Source organism: Aulonocara sp. 'chitande type north' Nkhata Bay, linkage group LG8 (genome assembly GCF_057382095.1).
Source record: "Aulonocara sp. 'chitande type north' Nkhata Bay isolate Kocher_YH1m ecotype deep benthic linkage group LG8, A_spYH_male_GT1.1, whole genome shotgun sequence".
Lineage (NCBI taxonomy): Eukaryota > Metazoa > Chordata > Actinopteri > Cichliformes > Cichlidae > Aulonocara > Aulonocara sp. 'chitande type north' Nkhata Bay.
This window is the reverse complement of record NC_141351.1, coordinates 24,124,874-24,139,369: the sequence shown is the minus strand read 5'-3', so window position 1 is coordinate 24,139,369 and position 14,496 is coordinate 24,124,874. Positions and strand designations below refer to the sequence as shown.

Genomic DNA, 14,496 nt, shown 5'->3' with positions numbered 1-14,496 from the left:
TGCAAAATATTGCATTTTTCTGGCTTAAGAGAAACAAAAGAGCCACAGTTTCAAAGAAGAGAGACAAACTAGGAGAAGAATCCCGCGTATATTCTATTCTATACAGGCGCTGTGGAGAGCATCCTCACACAGAACATGACATCGTGGTTTGGGAACAGCTGTGTGAAGGACCAAAAAGCTCTCCAGAGAGTGATCCGTACAGCAGAACGCTGCTGCAGGATTGCTCTCCCCCCGCTTCAGGACACCTACACCAGGAGATGCCGGACTAGAGCAGCGCAGATACTGAAGGACCCGTCCCATCCTGGCAACAAACTGTTCCAACTTCTGCAATCTGGTAGAAGGTTCCGCATCTTCCGGGCAAGGACAGAGAGACTCAAGAGGAGCTTCTATCCCCAAGCCATCCGTGCCCTAAACACACACACCCGCCCTCTCACATCATCTATAATTGACTGAGACAGGACTCTCTTCCAGACACTCTAAACCAAGGCACAATGTACATTTCAATTCCTTTAATTTTAAATCTGTTTATATTGTCTATCCTGTAAAATAGTCAGATGTCTATTCATATTAATGTACAGAATTCACCTGCTTGCTGCTACTACTGCACATTCACCCAATGTATATACTATATATATATATATATATATATATATATATATATATATATATATATATATATATATATATATATATATATATATATATATATATATATATATATATATATATATATATCCCTGTTTATCTGCCTTTTGTACCTACACAGTGTCTAATTGTTAAAACCGCAGAGACTACCTTACTGTCTCTGCAGTTTTATTTCTTTCCTCTATGTTCATTTTCTCACTTTCTAGATTTCTTAGTTTGTTTTATTATCTCTTTGTGTTTGTATCTTTTGTAACTACCTCTCATCTCTTTGCAGTTCGTTTCTGTGTATTTTTAGCTGTTTTTTGCTGCTTGGTTGCTGTTTTTCACCTTTTTGTGGGTGTTTTCTGTCTACAGGTTCAAGGTTCAAAGTTCTTTATTTGTCCTTTATTACCCCTCTACCCCCCCCCATTTTTGCACATGTCGAGGAGCGTGTCAGGCTACACTTCACGGTGTGTTATACTTTTATAACTATGCATGTGACAAATAAAGAACTTTGAACCTTGAACCTGTAGACAGAAAACACCCACAAAAAGGTGAAAAACAGCAACCAAGCAGCAAAAAACAGCTAAAAATACACAGAAACGAACTGCAAAGAGATGAGAGGTAGTTACAAAAGATACAAACACAAAGAGATAATAAAACAAACTAAGAAATCTAGAAAGTGAGAAAATGAACATAGAGGAAAGAAATAAAACTGCAGAGACAGTAAGGTAGTCTCTGCGGTTTTAACAATTAGACACTGTGTAGGTACAAAAGGCAGATAAACAGGGAAATAACACAACCATAGAGATGTTTTAAAAAACAGCTACACAAACCCAGAATAAAACTACATGGAGATGCCAACATCCATTGAGAGACTAAAACAAGGAGATAAAATATCTTCAAAAAGAGTCATAACAACTACAAACAGATGCTATAGAGGTTAAACAACAGTCAAACGGCCTTTATAGAGACAGAAAACAACTGAATTAGTAGAAAACAATAATAAAGTACCGCAAAACAGTCCCAAGAGACCAAAATGACACGAATGGTATACAAAACAATCACAAAGAGATAAATCGGATACAAATTGATGCGTCATTTTCATATGGACTAAACCACCCATCCAAACAGAAAACCATACGCAAAAATCTAAAAAGCAACAAAATCCCCACATCGAGACAGAATGACTACAGAGTGCAAGAAATGGCCACAAGATGCTGAAAAATAACAACAAAGGGACCTTAAAAGTGACAAAAGCTGTAGACAGACAAAGTGGCTACAAGCAGGAGGATTCATGTAATAACCTTCACATAAGTGACCACAAAGAGACAAAAAAAAACAATCATAAAGTGGCAAAACCAGCTACGGTGAGACAGAAGAAAAAACTATGAAGAGATGTCAACCAGACATAAAAGACACAATAGACAAAAGAGAAATTGATAAAAGGACCACAAGAAATGACACAAAGACTATAAAGCAACACAGGCAGTTAAAGTTACAGACAGGAAGTGACTAAAAAGAGGTGCTGGACAGCTACCAAAGACACAAATTTACAATGAAGAAAGACAGAGGGACTACAAAGAGATATACAGTGCAGACAAAGTGGCTACAAAAAGATAGAAAGCAACCAAAAATGCATAAAGAACAGCAAGAAAGTAGCTCAATGCATCCACAATGATAAGTCATATTACTTAAAAATGTTAGTGTTGCAAAAAGACACGAGGCTACAACATAAAGAAACAAAATGACAAACTTCAGCAGAGATGGAGGACCAGAAATGAAATGGTTCGACACCAGCTGATAGACTTCCTCTATCAGCTGTTTTAACAGAAGTTTTATATGTGCTGCATAATGTAAAAGTTCCTGAGATAATAAACTCATTAACACTGAATAAATTCAAGCACAATGCAATAAGAATTTCCCCTTTATTTTACGAAAAGATAATAACGTTTGTGAGTGCATCATTACAAAAAGTTCTTTGCCAACATAAAAAGGTACATTCATGCACAGTCGTACTGTGGAGTGCAGCCGGCAGCAGACCTTCAGCGTAACCAAATAGCTGCTGCAGTAACCTGAGATAGCGGCGTTATCTAGCACCGCTCTGACACCTCATTGTTTTACTGTTGCGACACTGTTTGTCACTCCGTCTGCGGCTACATTCATACATCACAAATATACTGTTCAGTCACCACTGCATATGTGCCATGAGGTAAAATAACATTTAAATGTAAGAAAAGTGTACAATAAAAAAAACACACATATTAGGGTTGAGGTTTAGGTACATACAGGTGTCGCAGCTTTCCCGTGAAATTGTCATTACTCCACCGACTGTACAGCATCACTGCATATACATCTTCTTATTCAATTACATGAATAATTAGGTAAAAATAAAATTACATATAACTGTAATGTGTAATGCCACCAACTAATATTTCTTACAGGCCCATAGATTTAAATTTTAAATTGATATGATAAGTCACCACTAGATGGTGCTGTTCAGGCATAAAAATGCTGTTTTCTGCTCAGGTTGATCTGGGGTGAAATATAAAGAAATAATGCACAACTTAGAGAACTGCTATCATTAAAAGCTCTGACATTTTATTAATACTGCACTAAATATTTTCTATATTTCTTTTTGCTTTTTGTATTTCGAGCAGCAAATTGCATTCAATTCACAAAGCTGTGGTCCTGATTTCAGACATATGGGCGATACTGAGCTTCACAGCTCAGTATCTTCAATGGCCTCTGGTTCATCCAGAGTATCCAAACGTCTCTTACAGGCATCCAACAGTTTTTTCCTGGGCCCTAGAGGGATGTGGATACTGGTGAGGTCTGTATCAGAGCATAGCAACAGAGCTTCCAAGTCGATCTTCTCCCTCCTGAATATGGGCATGAACTCACTGAGACTCTGAGAGGCCAGGAAAGTCTCCAGAGGATTGTTCTCTGGCTCCATGTCCTCATCCAGCCCAAGCTCAGTCTCCTCCCAGGGCAGCTCCTGCAGATTTCTTTCTTGCAGGCTCAAAGCGCTGCCAATACTATCCTCATCGAAGCTGGGCAAGTGTCGAGGCAGTTTTCCTCGCAGTCGGACGTTAGGCGCTCTCCCCACAGGTTCACTCCCTGCAACGCTTTCCTCTACCCCAATTCCAAACATGCCTCCGCTCATATAGTTCCTCCTGAAAACCATGGTCCCGAGCCCCGGTCGAGTGAACAGCGAGTCACGCCCGGAGTCTGCGCTGATCTCGGAATAAGCCGCCTCGTGGAGGCCTGGGTCACTCATGGCTCGGGAGATGGTGTCAGCATCGTCGTCAATGTCACGGGGAAACATATCACGGATGTTGAGCCGCGACCGCTCTCTGGGGTTGGTGTAGGTGCCCTGTTTGAGGAACATCACGTCATTGCCTAGCTGCAGGCCAGACAGCGAGCGCACGCTTTTCCTGCCATCTTCGTAGATCTTGAACGTACCGTCAACCTGCTTCTTTTTCTCGAGCTTCTTCTGTATCTTGGCCTTGCCCTTGGCTGTCGAATGCAGGGTGGCCTGAAAGGGACAAATCAGACACTGTGGATCACCCAGGGGTCTTTCAGATGATGTAAATAATTACTGTAAATGTCAAACTCAAACAGAGGCAAAGTCTTGCAACGTTTTCAAGTTTTTTACTACTCGTGTATCTGTATGTTCTCACTGTGGTCAATTATGGTCACCCACCCTCCCGCTGAAATCTCAGTCTTTACAATTGACTAGTCAATTGGGGAAAGTTAGCTTTAAAAGTTTTGTTTCTTCTGACAGGGGTTGCATTAAAGCACAGCAAAAGATAAATAAAGGTTGTTTGGAATTGGGATTCACGCAAAATTACTCTAGTAGAGTATAATAGTGAAAACATGGATCTGATAATAGATCTTCTTTTAAAAATAAAAAGCTTAACAGTGCCATTTGAGAAGCTAAGTATATTGTTTTCAAATGACTAAGACTAAAAGGTTTTGGGGGTTAAAAGGCTGACCATCAACTGCAACTGAGTCCAGGGACAGTTATTGATCTAAGGTAGAGCTTTAAATACTAGCTAAAATGTTCCCTGCTCAGTAAAGCAGAAGTTAATACTAAATCAGGGCTTTTGAACACAAAACCAACCACCTGCGAGTATGGCATGTTGGAGGTGACAGTGTTGAACTTGCGGCTCAGAGTGCTGCTGCTGGTGTAGCTAGAAAAGCTAATAGCGTCCAAGTTGTCTAAGGCCGCAGACTCCTTCATGAACTTCCTTGACATGCGTTCATGGTGTTTCTTCTGCAGCTTTGCGCACTCTTTGATCCGGCGCTCCGCGGCGCGAAACGCCCGATCCTTGAGCTTGCTGACCAGCTTTGGGTTGATGGTAATCTGCTTGGCGGCGATGGAGTCCAGGTAGCGAACGCAGTCCATGTGGCCCTTGGTGGCAGCCATGTCCAGCGGCGTGTGGTAGTCATTGTCGAGACACCACACGTTGGCACCGAAAGCCACCAGGAAGGACAGGCAGTTATGGTGGCCGTTGGCAGCTGCCAGGTGGAGTGGTGTGTTCCCCCAAATGTCGCATTTGTCCGGGTCACCTCTAGAAGTCAACAGAGGAGACGCCATGTTGAATTTATACACAAAGTTTACACACTTAGACTGCTTCTAACTTTATTTGGTGCCCACTCTAGAACAGGTTCCATCCATTTCCACCAAAGATGACCATATTACGGATATCACCTCTTTATGACATCATAAAGAGCCATGCGTAAAAAATATAGGCTGAAACCAAGTGTTTAAAGGAGTTTGACTACTCGCATACACCTGGTGGTTTTATGAGCATTCACCAATGTAACTGTGCATATGGAAGACACATATTTAAGTCTGTACCAGTATTTCGCTGGAAAACAGCTGTCATATAGATATTAGTGAAGCATCTGAAAAGCACAACTCTAATGTAGAGCAACAACAACAACAACTCCACCTCCTGCAGCTGCTGCAACGGTGACTCGTGTTAATCTGCTGTAAACTCTCCTCCTCTTCCTGTTTTCCCTCCTCCCACACGGCCGGGTCCTGATCAATAATTGAAGCGCAGCAGGTTAAACATGACAGAGGCGACTCTGCATTATTCATCTCCCACACCCAGACTCTTTTTTTCACAGACACCCAGCGACAGTGTTACCACGCACCACAGCAGGGTCACCACCTTTATTGGCACCAACCCTGATTTCAGTTCACGTCTGCGGTGCTGCACCCTGAGTGTGGACTTGAAATCACGTATATCTGAGACGAACCATGTGGGTGTTTATTTACCTGCCAGAAAGACCAATTACATAACAAAACTGAGAAATCTCTATGTCTGGACCATCACAGTCACTGCCTCACTGGTTTCCACATCCCGAAGTCAGGATTTAAAACACACATTTCTACTTTATCTGAGAATGTTTTAACTTGGTCTGAAAGGACAAGAAAAGACAATTCTGCTACACAAACTTTCCCTTGCTACAAAGTCTAAGGAAGTCCAGCAAATGCTGAAGTTACACCAGCACAGTTTCATTTTGAAACCATGTTTTTTATCAGGTTTAGACAGAAAAGACAACTATACTAAGGTAGAGTCATGTGGACTCCAGCCAGTCACATCATATGAGCAAGTGTCAGCACGATGGTGGAGGGGTGATGATTTGAGCTGGTTTGTACCTGGGCACCTCACGGTGCCTGAATCGGCCATTAGCTCCTATCTATACCAACGTATTGTAGAGTCAAATGTGAGTCCATCTATCCAACAGCTAAATCTTGACCCACACCGGGTCATGCAACAAGACCAACCCAAGCACAGCAGCAAGTTACAGCAGAATCACTAAAAAAAGAAACGAATGGAGATGCTGCAAAGTCCAGACCTTAACCCCACTGAATGCTGTGGCAGGACCTTAAAAGAGCTGTGCATAAATGAGTGTCTGCATACATCAATGTACTGAAGCAACATTGAAAACAAGCACAGGTCAGGTCAGGGTGCCGGTTTTAGCTCATAGTTGAGAAAGTTGACTGCTGCTGCTCCACGTCTTCTCCTTCTCCCGGCTTTTGTCTCCATCTTCACTTAATAATTATCTATCACAGGTGAAAGGTGTGGGCCAGACTTCCTCCACAGCAATATCAGAGACTGATAAAGGGTGACGGGGTCAGTCATTTGAGAGAAGCTTAGAGTACAGCTGATACTCCTCTTCATCAAAATGAGCCACTTGAGGAATCTGACAGGGATGCTTCCTGGGTGAGGAGTTCTGGGTATGTCCTACTGGGACAGGGGTTTAGCCTGCAAATGCTGGAGAGATTATATTCCTTGGCTTGTCTTTTGAAGCAAGCAGTCACAAGTATCAGAAAAGCATAATAGAAAAACCACCCATATGGGAAAATCCCTTAAAGAAGAGTCAGGTTTCATCTCCAAACAGGTACCACTAGTTCAGAACGTAGAACCCATTCACATTTTGGCAGTTAATATAACATGTTTTGTCTTCTTGGTGTCATTTGTCATTGGTGCTCTCACACAGCAGCAGTAATACTGGGAACTGAACAATAAGTGTCCCATTTTACAGACAATGACAACTCATGACAATCATTATGGACATTCAGAAGACTCTTTGTTCAGGATTTGGGGCGTGCTGACACCAGCTGCTCTCTGGCAGAAAGCATCATGCCCTTCCTGTGTTTTAAAAGCACTTGAGAACAACATGCAGCAACACCATATATGAGCAGGCAGAGGGAGGTAAGGGGTCTTCACCCCTTCTCTAGTCACCATAGGAGCGGGGAGCTGGGAGGGCAAGTTGGCCGTCTGGTCAGTCTGGGATGCAGGGCCTCCCTGCTGCTGCAGGACTGGGGGGTGGTCTGCTTGTCTCCACCTCAGGGAAAAGGGTAACAGGGTCCAGGGAACCTGGACCCGGGGTATAGAGTGTGTTTGTCCATCTGTGTTTGTCTCCACGTTGGGCGAGTGCCCTGTATTTGTATATGTGTGCATGAGGGTGAGAATGCATGTTTGTGTCTGTGTGTGTCTGGTTGTCTGTGTCTATTTTTCAGGTCAGGTCTTAAACTCCACCTCTCTGGGAACATCTCTGTCTCTCCTCACCACACTCCCTGCCGGTGACTGAGGCCCTCAACTGGCGGTGCGTTGGTGGTTTTCGGTGTCCGGGGCTGGGCCCTTAGATATGTACCGTCTCATTCCCGGTGGCTTCTTGGCAGGACCTGGCGCTCGTGCCTCGGCCAGGCCCCTTCCGGGGGTGGGGGACCTCGCACCTTGGGCCTCTGGGCCAAGGGCTTGGTCCGTTCTGGCGTGGCTGGCTGCTGGCTTCTGCACCGTGGCTGCTGGGTGACCCCACATCTGGGGTTCTCCTCAGCTCTTCCCAGGAGGGTGGTGCAGTTGCCCCTCCGATGGTCTTCCTTGTGCACTCATTTAAAGCAACATAGGCACTTACTTTTGCACTTATTGTCTATAAATGTATTTTCATTTTACAGGTCACCAGAACACAAAACTATATTTACATTTGCCCAAAAAGAACGGCTCTAAAAAGCCCTTTTCAACAATGGCAAGTTGACTTCCACCATTACTTAAACGACTGATTTAAATTCTTCATATGCAATGTCTGAAAATCATCACAACCTGCTTAGTGTTTGTCTTAAAGGATTTAAAGGACTCTGAGAGGATGAGGAAAAGCATTTTGTGTTGAACTATTCAGTGTCTGTGTCTGCTGAACAACAGGCTCTACACTTCATCTGCTAACACCATCCTGACAGTAAGGTAAGCCAGTGGCAGCATCCGCAAAAACAGAGACAGGAAACTGGCAAGAACTGAGAGAAGGCCAGTGAAGTGATGGTCATTGGAAGAAAGCTCTATGTCAGGGTGCAGAGACCTAAGACTGAGAGGATGGTTCACCTTACAGCTGCACAACAGCCCAAAGCAAACAGATGAGACAACACTGGAGCAGTTCCAGGACAAGTCTCTAAATATCCACACTTCAATCCCACAAACCTCTGTGGAGAGACCTGAACGTGGCACTTCACAGATGCTTCTCATCCATTCTAAGCTTTGACTGATCGGTAAGGAATAAAAGAAGAAAGCGCCCAAATCCGTGTGCAAACCTGCAGTGGCCCAAGAACCAGAAGCGCATTCCAAAGGGGCTTTGACATAGTACTGAATACGTAGTGCTAAAAGTGCTAAAGTAGTAGCACTAAAGTGCACTAAAGTAGTGCTAAAGCAGAGAGAGATCCAAGTTAAAAAATACAGTATCATTATCATTTATCAAGTGTAAATATAAAGTGAACAAATTTCTCTTTATTTGTGTAAAATGGCAATGGCAACAAAATAAAGTAAAAAAATTAATAAAAGCCAAAAGACAATATAACCAAACATAAATCTGGACTTTCTACAGAAGATATTCTTTTCAGTTCTTTGATTCTAATGTCTGATTTACTGAAGAGTCTCTTGGTCTCCAAAGACTAGTCTCAGTCTTTACATATAAAGAAATACATGGAATTAAAAATGTTCCTATCTCAGGTATTCCTGGCCAATAAACATAAATGAACCTAGAACTCTCAAAGGGGCCCCCATGAGCCCAGGCTTCGTGAGTGAAAGTCCTGTATGTGATTTATGTTATAACCATCTACATGTTTTTTGTTTCTTTATAGAAATGTGTTGCATTTTACAATCAGGAAGAGAGTCCTTGTTCCCTCCCTGATTTCTTCATTTTTTGCATTCCTGAAAAGCTATTTAAACCTACCTGGCCTAATGTGAAAAAGTAATTGCTCCCCAATTCTAATAACTGCTTGTTCCACCCTTGACAGCAAGAAGTGCAATATACTGGTAATGAGTCTTTCTCATTGTCTTTCATGGCCCACTCTTCTTTTCAGGATTGTTTTAATTAAGTCACATTTGATGGATTTCCTGCATGAACGGTCCGTTTGAGGTTATACCAAAGCCTCTCAATCAGATTTAAGTCTGGACTTTGACCAGGTCGCTCCAAAACCTTCATTTTTTTAGACATTCAGAGCTGCCTGTGCTGGTATGTTTTGGATCAGATTTAGATCCCCAAAAGTCTTGAGGGTATTTTTTTTTATTGGCTTTTGGGTTCTTTCTTTGAAGCAGTGGTTTTCTCCTTGGAACTCTCCCATGGAGGCCACTTGTGCCCACTCTCTTTCTTATGAAGTCTGACCTTAACTGAGGTGAGTGGAGCCTGCAGTTGTTCAGATGTTGTTCTGGGTTCTTTTTTGACCTCCTGGATGAGTCGTCGATGTGTTCTTGGAGTAATTGTGGTAAAACAACTACTCCTTGGAAGGTTCACCACTCAGATTTTGTCCATTTGTGAATAAGGGCTCACATTGTGAAAGCTTTGGCTATGTCCAAAGAAATGGCTTTGTAACCCTTTAAGCCTGGGCATAGCAATGAAACTGAACTCAGCTTTCAAAAAAAGTAGTTAATCACAGTCAACTCATGATTTAAGAAGAGGGACAATTACTTTTTCACACAGCCCAACATAGGTTTGGATAACTTTTTTCCCCTTAATAAATAAAATCATTATTTAAAAACTACATGTTGTGTTTACTCATGTTATTAAAATGTGTTTGTTTGGAACATTTAAATCTGAAATGATGAAATGATGCAAAAACTCACATCTAGGCTTAAATGCTGTTTTAGCTTGAATAGCACAAACTGGGCCAGTCAGGGCAGTGCAGTCAGGTCTGCATCTGTAATCGGAGCCATATTTGTTCTTTAAATAATGATTTTGCCCACTTTTAGGTACAGTTCTTTTGTAAGCTCAGTGTCAGTGGGGTTGATGAGTGTAGATTTATGACTGTTCCTGTTCCTGCTTCTTAAACTGCCCTCTTGTTGTCTTCAGTGTCGTTCTTGTTGTAATGCCCGCTCTGCTGCTCAGCTTTCTTGTCTCTGCTTCGCATGCACTCGATCCATCACTCTGACCTTTGCAGTACCCTGCACTTCACTGCACGCTTTATAAAGCTGCCGCCAGCTGCATGACACAGTGCACCTCGCCCTGCTGTTAATATGCTCCTTCTTAGAGAGCAGGAAGCAAACACGCTGCTTTGTTTGGGCCCTAAAGCCTCCGCACGGTGCTCTCGGATAGTCTACCTTACTCTATCTGTAACTTATCTGCCCTGAATATAGCCTTACTCCTAAAACCTGTTTGTGATTGTCTCCGTTTTCTCCAAGCTTCCGGTCAGTTTCAGTAACTGAGCTGTGTAAAAATGGCTTGTGTATAATGGCTCAATCAGATTTAAGGCTCTGTTGTGTCACAGATCAGCCCAAGCTTCATCTGTCAGATTTAATATATAGCCAGCACACACAAGTGACCTTTGTATGCAATTAGGCTGTTTATATGTACAGCCTCCATCTCTTGAAGTGCTTATTAGATTAGTGATGGGGGTTGGAGCAGTTTTATTTTCTCAGTTAAACACAAACTAAAGAACGTTCTACGCGGTTAGATATTTTTGTAAACTGTACAGAAACGAATTCCATTTTGTCCAGTATAATACAGAAATAACTTTAGATTACACTGGAGTTTTGTGGACGGTTGCAGCACTCTTGTGTATATATTGAATCCACAGTCACTGTCTTTAATAAAGGTAGAAATCTGGCTGGAATCCACACCTGGAGACCAAGAAGTGATCAGGTAAGGTTTGTTATCTTGTCAAATGAGCAACCCATTTTTAAATATTCACTACCTCAGATTTGGGACTATGTCTCCTTCAACTGTTCATATTGTTCTTACAGTAATTTATAGTAATTTCTTACTTTCAGCCACTAGACTGTGGTGTTTTACAGTGAACCTTGGCTAACAGACTTGAAGCAGTAAGATTTACTGCTGACGCCATTAGGTAATCATTAGCTATTATTAATATCTAACTGTCTTCCGCAGTGTGTTTTTTTTCCTGTTTTCCTACCCTCACTCCCAAACGGTCGCCCCTCCCTGAGCCTGCTTCTGCCGGTTTCTTCCTGTTAAAAGGGAGTTTTCCCTTCCCACTGTCGCCAAAGAGCTTGCTCGTAGGGGGTCAAATAATTCTATAGTTTTCACCTTGTTTTGATTTGGCGCTAAATAAATAAAAAAGAGTTGAATCAAATTGAAGCCCATGGGTAAGTTACATAATGACCAGAATGAGGATGGAAAATTGTTCATTTAAGATAGACAGATGAATGATTAGCTGCTGTGCTTCAGCATCAACTCATTGCCATGAGGTAATTAAAATACAAGAAAGAAAAACATACAATATCCTATAATATTTTGAATTTTATTGAAGTATAAAAATCATATGAAGTAGATATATATCCATCCACCCATCCATTATTTTAAGTGGTTTTTAATATTTTAATTGTGTCGGGTTTTTTTGTATTATTTAATAATTTTAATACTGTGAATCACAATTAAAAATCTTAAATGTATGACCTCCATATTTCCAAAATACATTCTATCTATCTATCTATCTATCTATCACATATCTATTATTTTTAGACAACTTTTTGAGTACTTTTCTCTATTTTGGTGCTTGTGGTTCTGAACTCACCCTCTGCTCACGATGAGCCGGAGCGCCTCCAGGTTGCCGTGGTAAGCGGCCCATAAGGTCGGTGTCATCCCATCCTCGTCCGGGGCGTTCAGATCCTTCCGTGTGGCCTCCTTTAGCACGTCCAGGAAGCCGTCCCGGGCCGCCCGGTGATACCGGTCGTTCATGGCGACACCTCGGCTCAGTCCCAGTCCGGTTCCATGGAAGCCTGGATGTGGAGGTAACTGTCACTCCGGGAGTCCGGACGGCCTGCAGCGGGACGTAGCGGCGGACTGACTGGTTGCTGGGAGACGAACACCAGGCGTGCTGGTTGTCAAGCGGGGGGCGTGGCCCAGACGATCCTACACACCGCCTTTCCTCATTGCTCATTACGAGCACAGAATTACTTAAAACTGAAATCTGCGAGAAAATAGTTGCCCCAGAGACGTGGCTTTGGGGCAATTATCAGCAATTTATTTATTTTTGATCGAATTTTGAATACATTTTTTTTTTTGCCCTTTCAGCTCATTCATCATCCCCCATTCTTAAAATATTTCTCCATATTAAATATTTTTTATTCTTTTATTTATTTAGAGATCATAAAAGTAATGTATTATTTCTTTAATGTGAAATAACAACAATAACTATATATCAGTATTTCAAAAATAATTATTGATACATTAATAAATAATTCAAATGGATTTTACAAAAAAACATAAGCTCTCAATAAAAGCTAATTTAAAAAACCAATTTAAAATTTAAATTTAGAAAATTACTTTCAAACTCAAAATGGCCATCCCTCCCCTCGGTTTTGGGATTAGCTTCTCCATTTAGCACTTCCTTGACTATGGTCCTTCGAGAAAAACTAACGCAAATTAGCCACGGTGTGTGATGGAAGGAGCTCTCTGATTGGTTACAGAGACTCAGGCTGACTACCTGGGTTTTGTTAAGGTGCTTTTTTTGTACCGATAACTTTGTATTGCTAAACATATATAAAGGGCATTCAGTCTCGGCTTTTACACTCTGAACAACATGGAGATAAGAAGTATATGACGGGACTGCAGAGAAATGGAGAGCCGAAGCTCCGAGTGTTGAAGAAGGTAACATGCTAACATGGCTAACACTAGCATCACCTTAGCTAATGAAAATATTACGTCCCAGCAGTTCTAGATAGGTACGTTTTTAGTAAGCTAATATGCTCTTCACAAATAAAGCTTGACACCGTTCAGAGCAAGCGCTGAGCCCTGTTACATTTATACACATATATAGAGCAATGGCGGCAACCTACAGCCTTTAAACTCGTGATTAAAATGCTGTCTGCCCAGATGTTACCACACAGCTTTCTGGTAGTTAAAGTTAATAGAACTAAAACATCTGCCAAGGCAAAGAGTAGAGATGACACGCTGCTGAATTAAGTTCATTTGTTTTAATTAGACGAGTGCACACATTCATTCTAAACTGGACATAGATGATCATCAAGAGCCACGTTCACCTAATCCCAGCCTCTCTGACACAGTATGTCAAATATTCGCATTGAATATTCAGTATATTGCAATGACTAACTGCACCTACAGTACCTATATGCAGTCAAAAATACACATGGGCAAACGTAGTTATTAATAAAATATATTTGTATTGAAAACCAAGGCTGAAATTGATTCAGTCTATTAATTTTCTCTGTATGCTCTGTAGGGACTGTCCCAATAAAGGCCCTGAATGTTGAGATCAATACAATAAATGATGTGGAAATAATTTTCACAGAGGTCATAAAGTTAGTAAATCCCTGCTGATATTTTGGCTGATGTTTACATTTTCAATTGATTTGTGTTTGTAGGTTTGCTTGTTCTTGACAACTTGGACTGCTCTGGGTGATAAGGACACACCTGCATCTGTTCCATATCATGTTCATGGAGGATGTTATGGCTTTGACAGCACTTGGTGTTAGCTTTTTGGCATCTGGCACCCACACTGGAAAACCTGCAACCTGGACTTCATGCAGGAGAGACCGCCTCAGTCATGTTCGACTCTGCGTCCTCTGCTTTACCTCCTAATGTCTTTCTGCTTTAACGCACAATTAAAAATCATTCAAAAATGATAACTTATTTCATGAGTTATATTTCAGAGGAGTAAAGGTTTTTACATAAATGAATGATTGTTTTCCTTTTTTTTTTTTTTCTTTTTTTCCATTTTGCATTAGATCATACATGTGCAGATCGACCGATCACTAGTCATACTGAATTTTAATGTACAGAGCAGGTGAATGTGACTACTAAACTTTAGTTATATTCAGCAGACATCAAAGAACACCGCTGTCAAGCTTAACTGGCATTTCTTTTCAGCTTATGTTCTCAAACTCCCAAGAA

The 14,496-nt window shown here is 41.5% G+C and overlaps 1 protein-coding gene and 1 long non-coding RNA gene across 3 annotated transcripts; one reads left to right on the top strand and one right to left on the bottom strand.

The window, feature by feature from the left end:
- Positions 1-2,553: 2,553 nt before the first annotated feature.
- ush1gb (Usher syndrome 1Gb (autosomal recessive)) lies at positions 2,554-12,460 on the bottom strand. 2 transcript variants are annotated; one of them, XM_086304453.1, is made up of 3 exons: positions 12,158-12,460; positions 4,751-5,201; positions 2,554-4,162 (listed from the first exon to the last, which is right to left on the bottom strand). In XM_086304453.1, exons 1-3 carry the CDS (start codon positions 12,319-12,321, stop codon positions 3,347-3,349), a joined length of 1,431 nt encoding a protein of 476 aa, XP_086160579.1. In that variant the 5' UTR covers positions 12,322-12,460; the 3' UTR covers positions 2,554-3,346. The 2 variants fall into 2 exon arrangements, with proteins under 2 accessions (XP_086160579.1, XP_086160580.1); XM_086304454.1 differs by having other exon boundaries at positions 4,754-5,201; positions 12,158-12,458.
- A 398-nt stretch (positions 12,461-12,858) lies between these two features.
- LOC147323839 (uncharacterized) lies at positions 12,859-14,225 on the top strand. Its single transcript, XR_015130844.1, has 2 exons — positions 12,859-13,233; positions 13,968-14,225. It is a non-coding gene; the product is annotated as an uncharacterized LOC147323839 (long non-coding RNA).
- Positions 14,226-14,496: the final 271 nt, after the last annotated feature.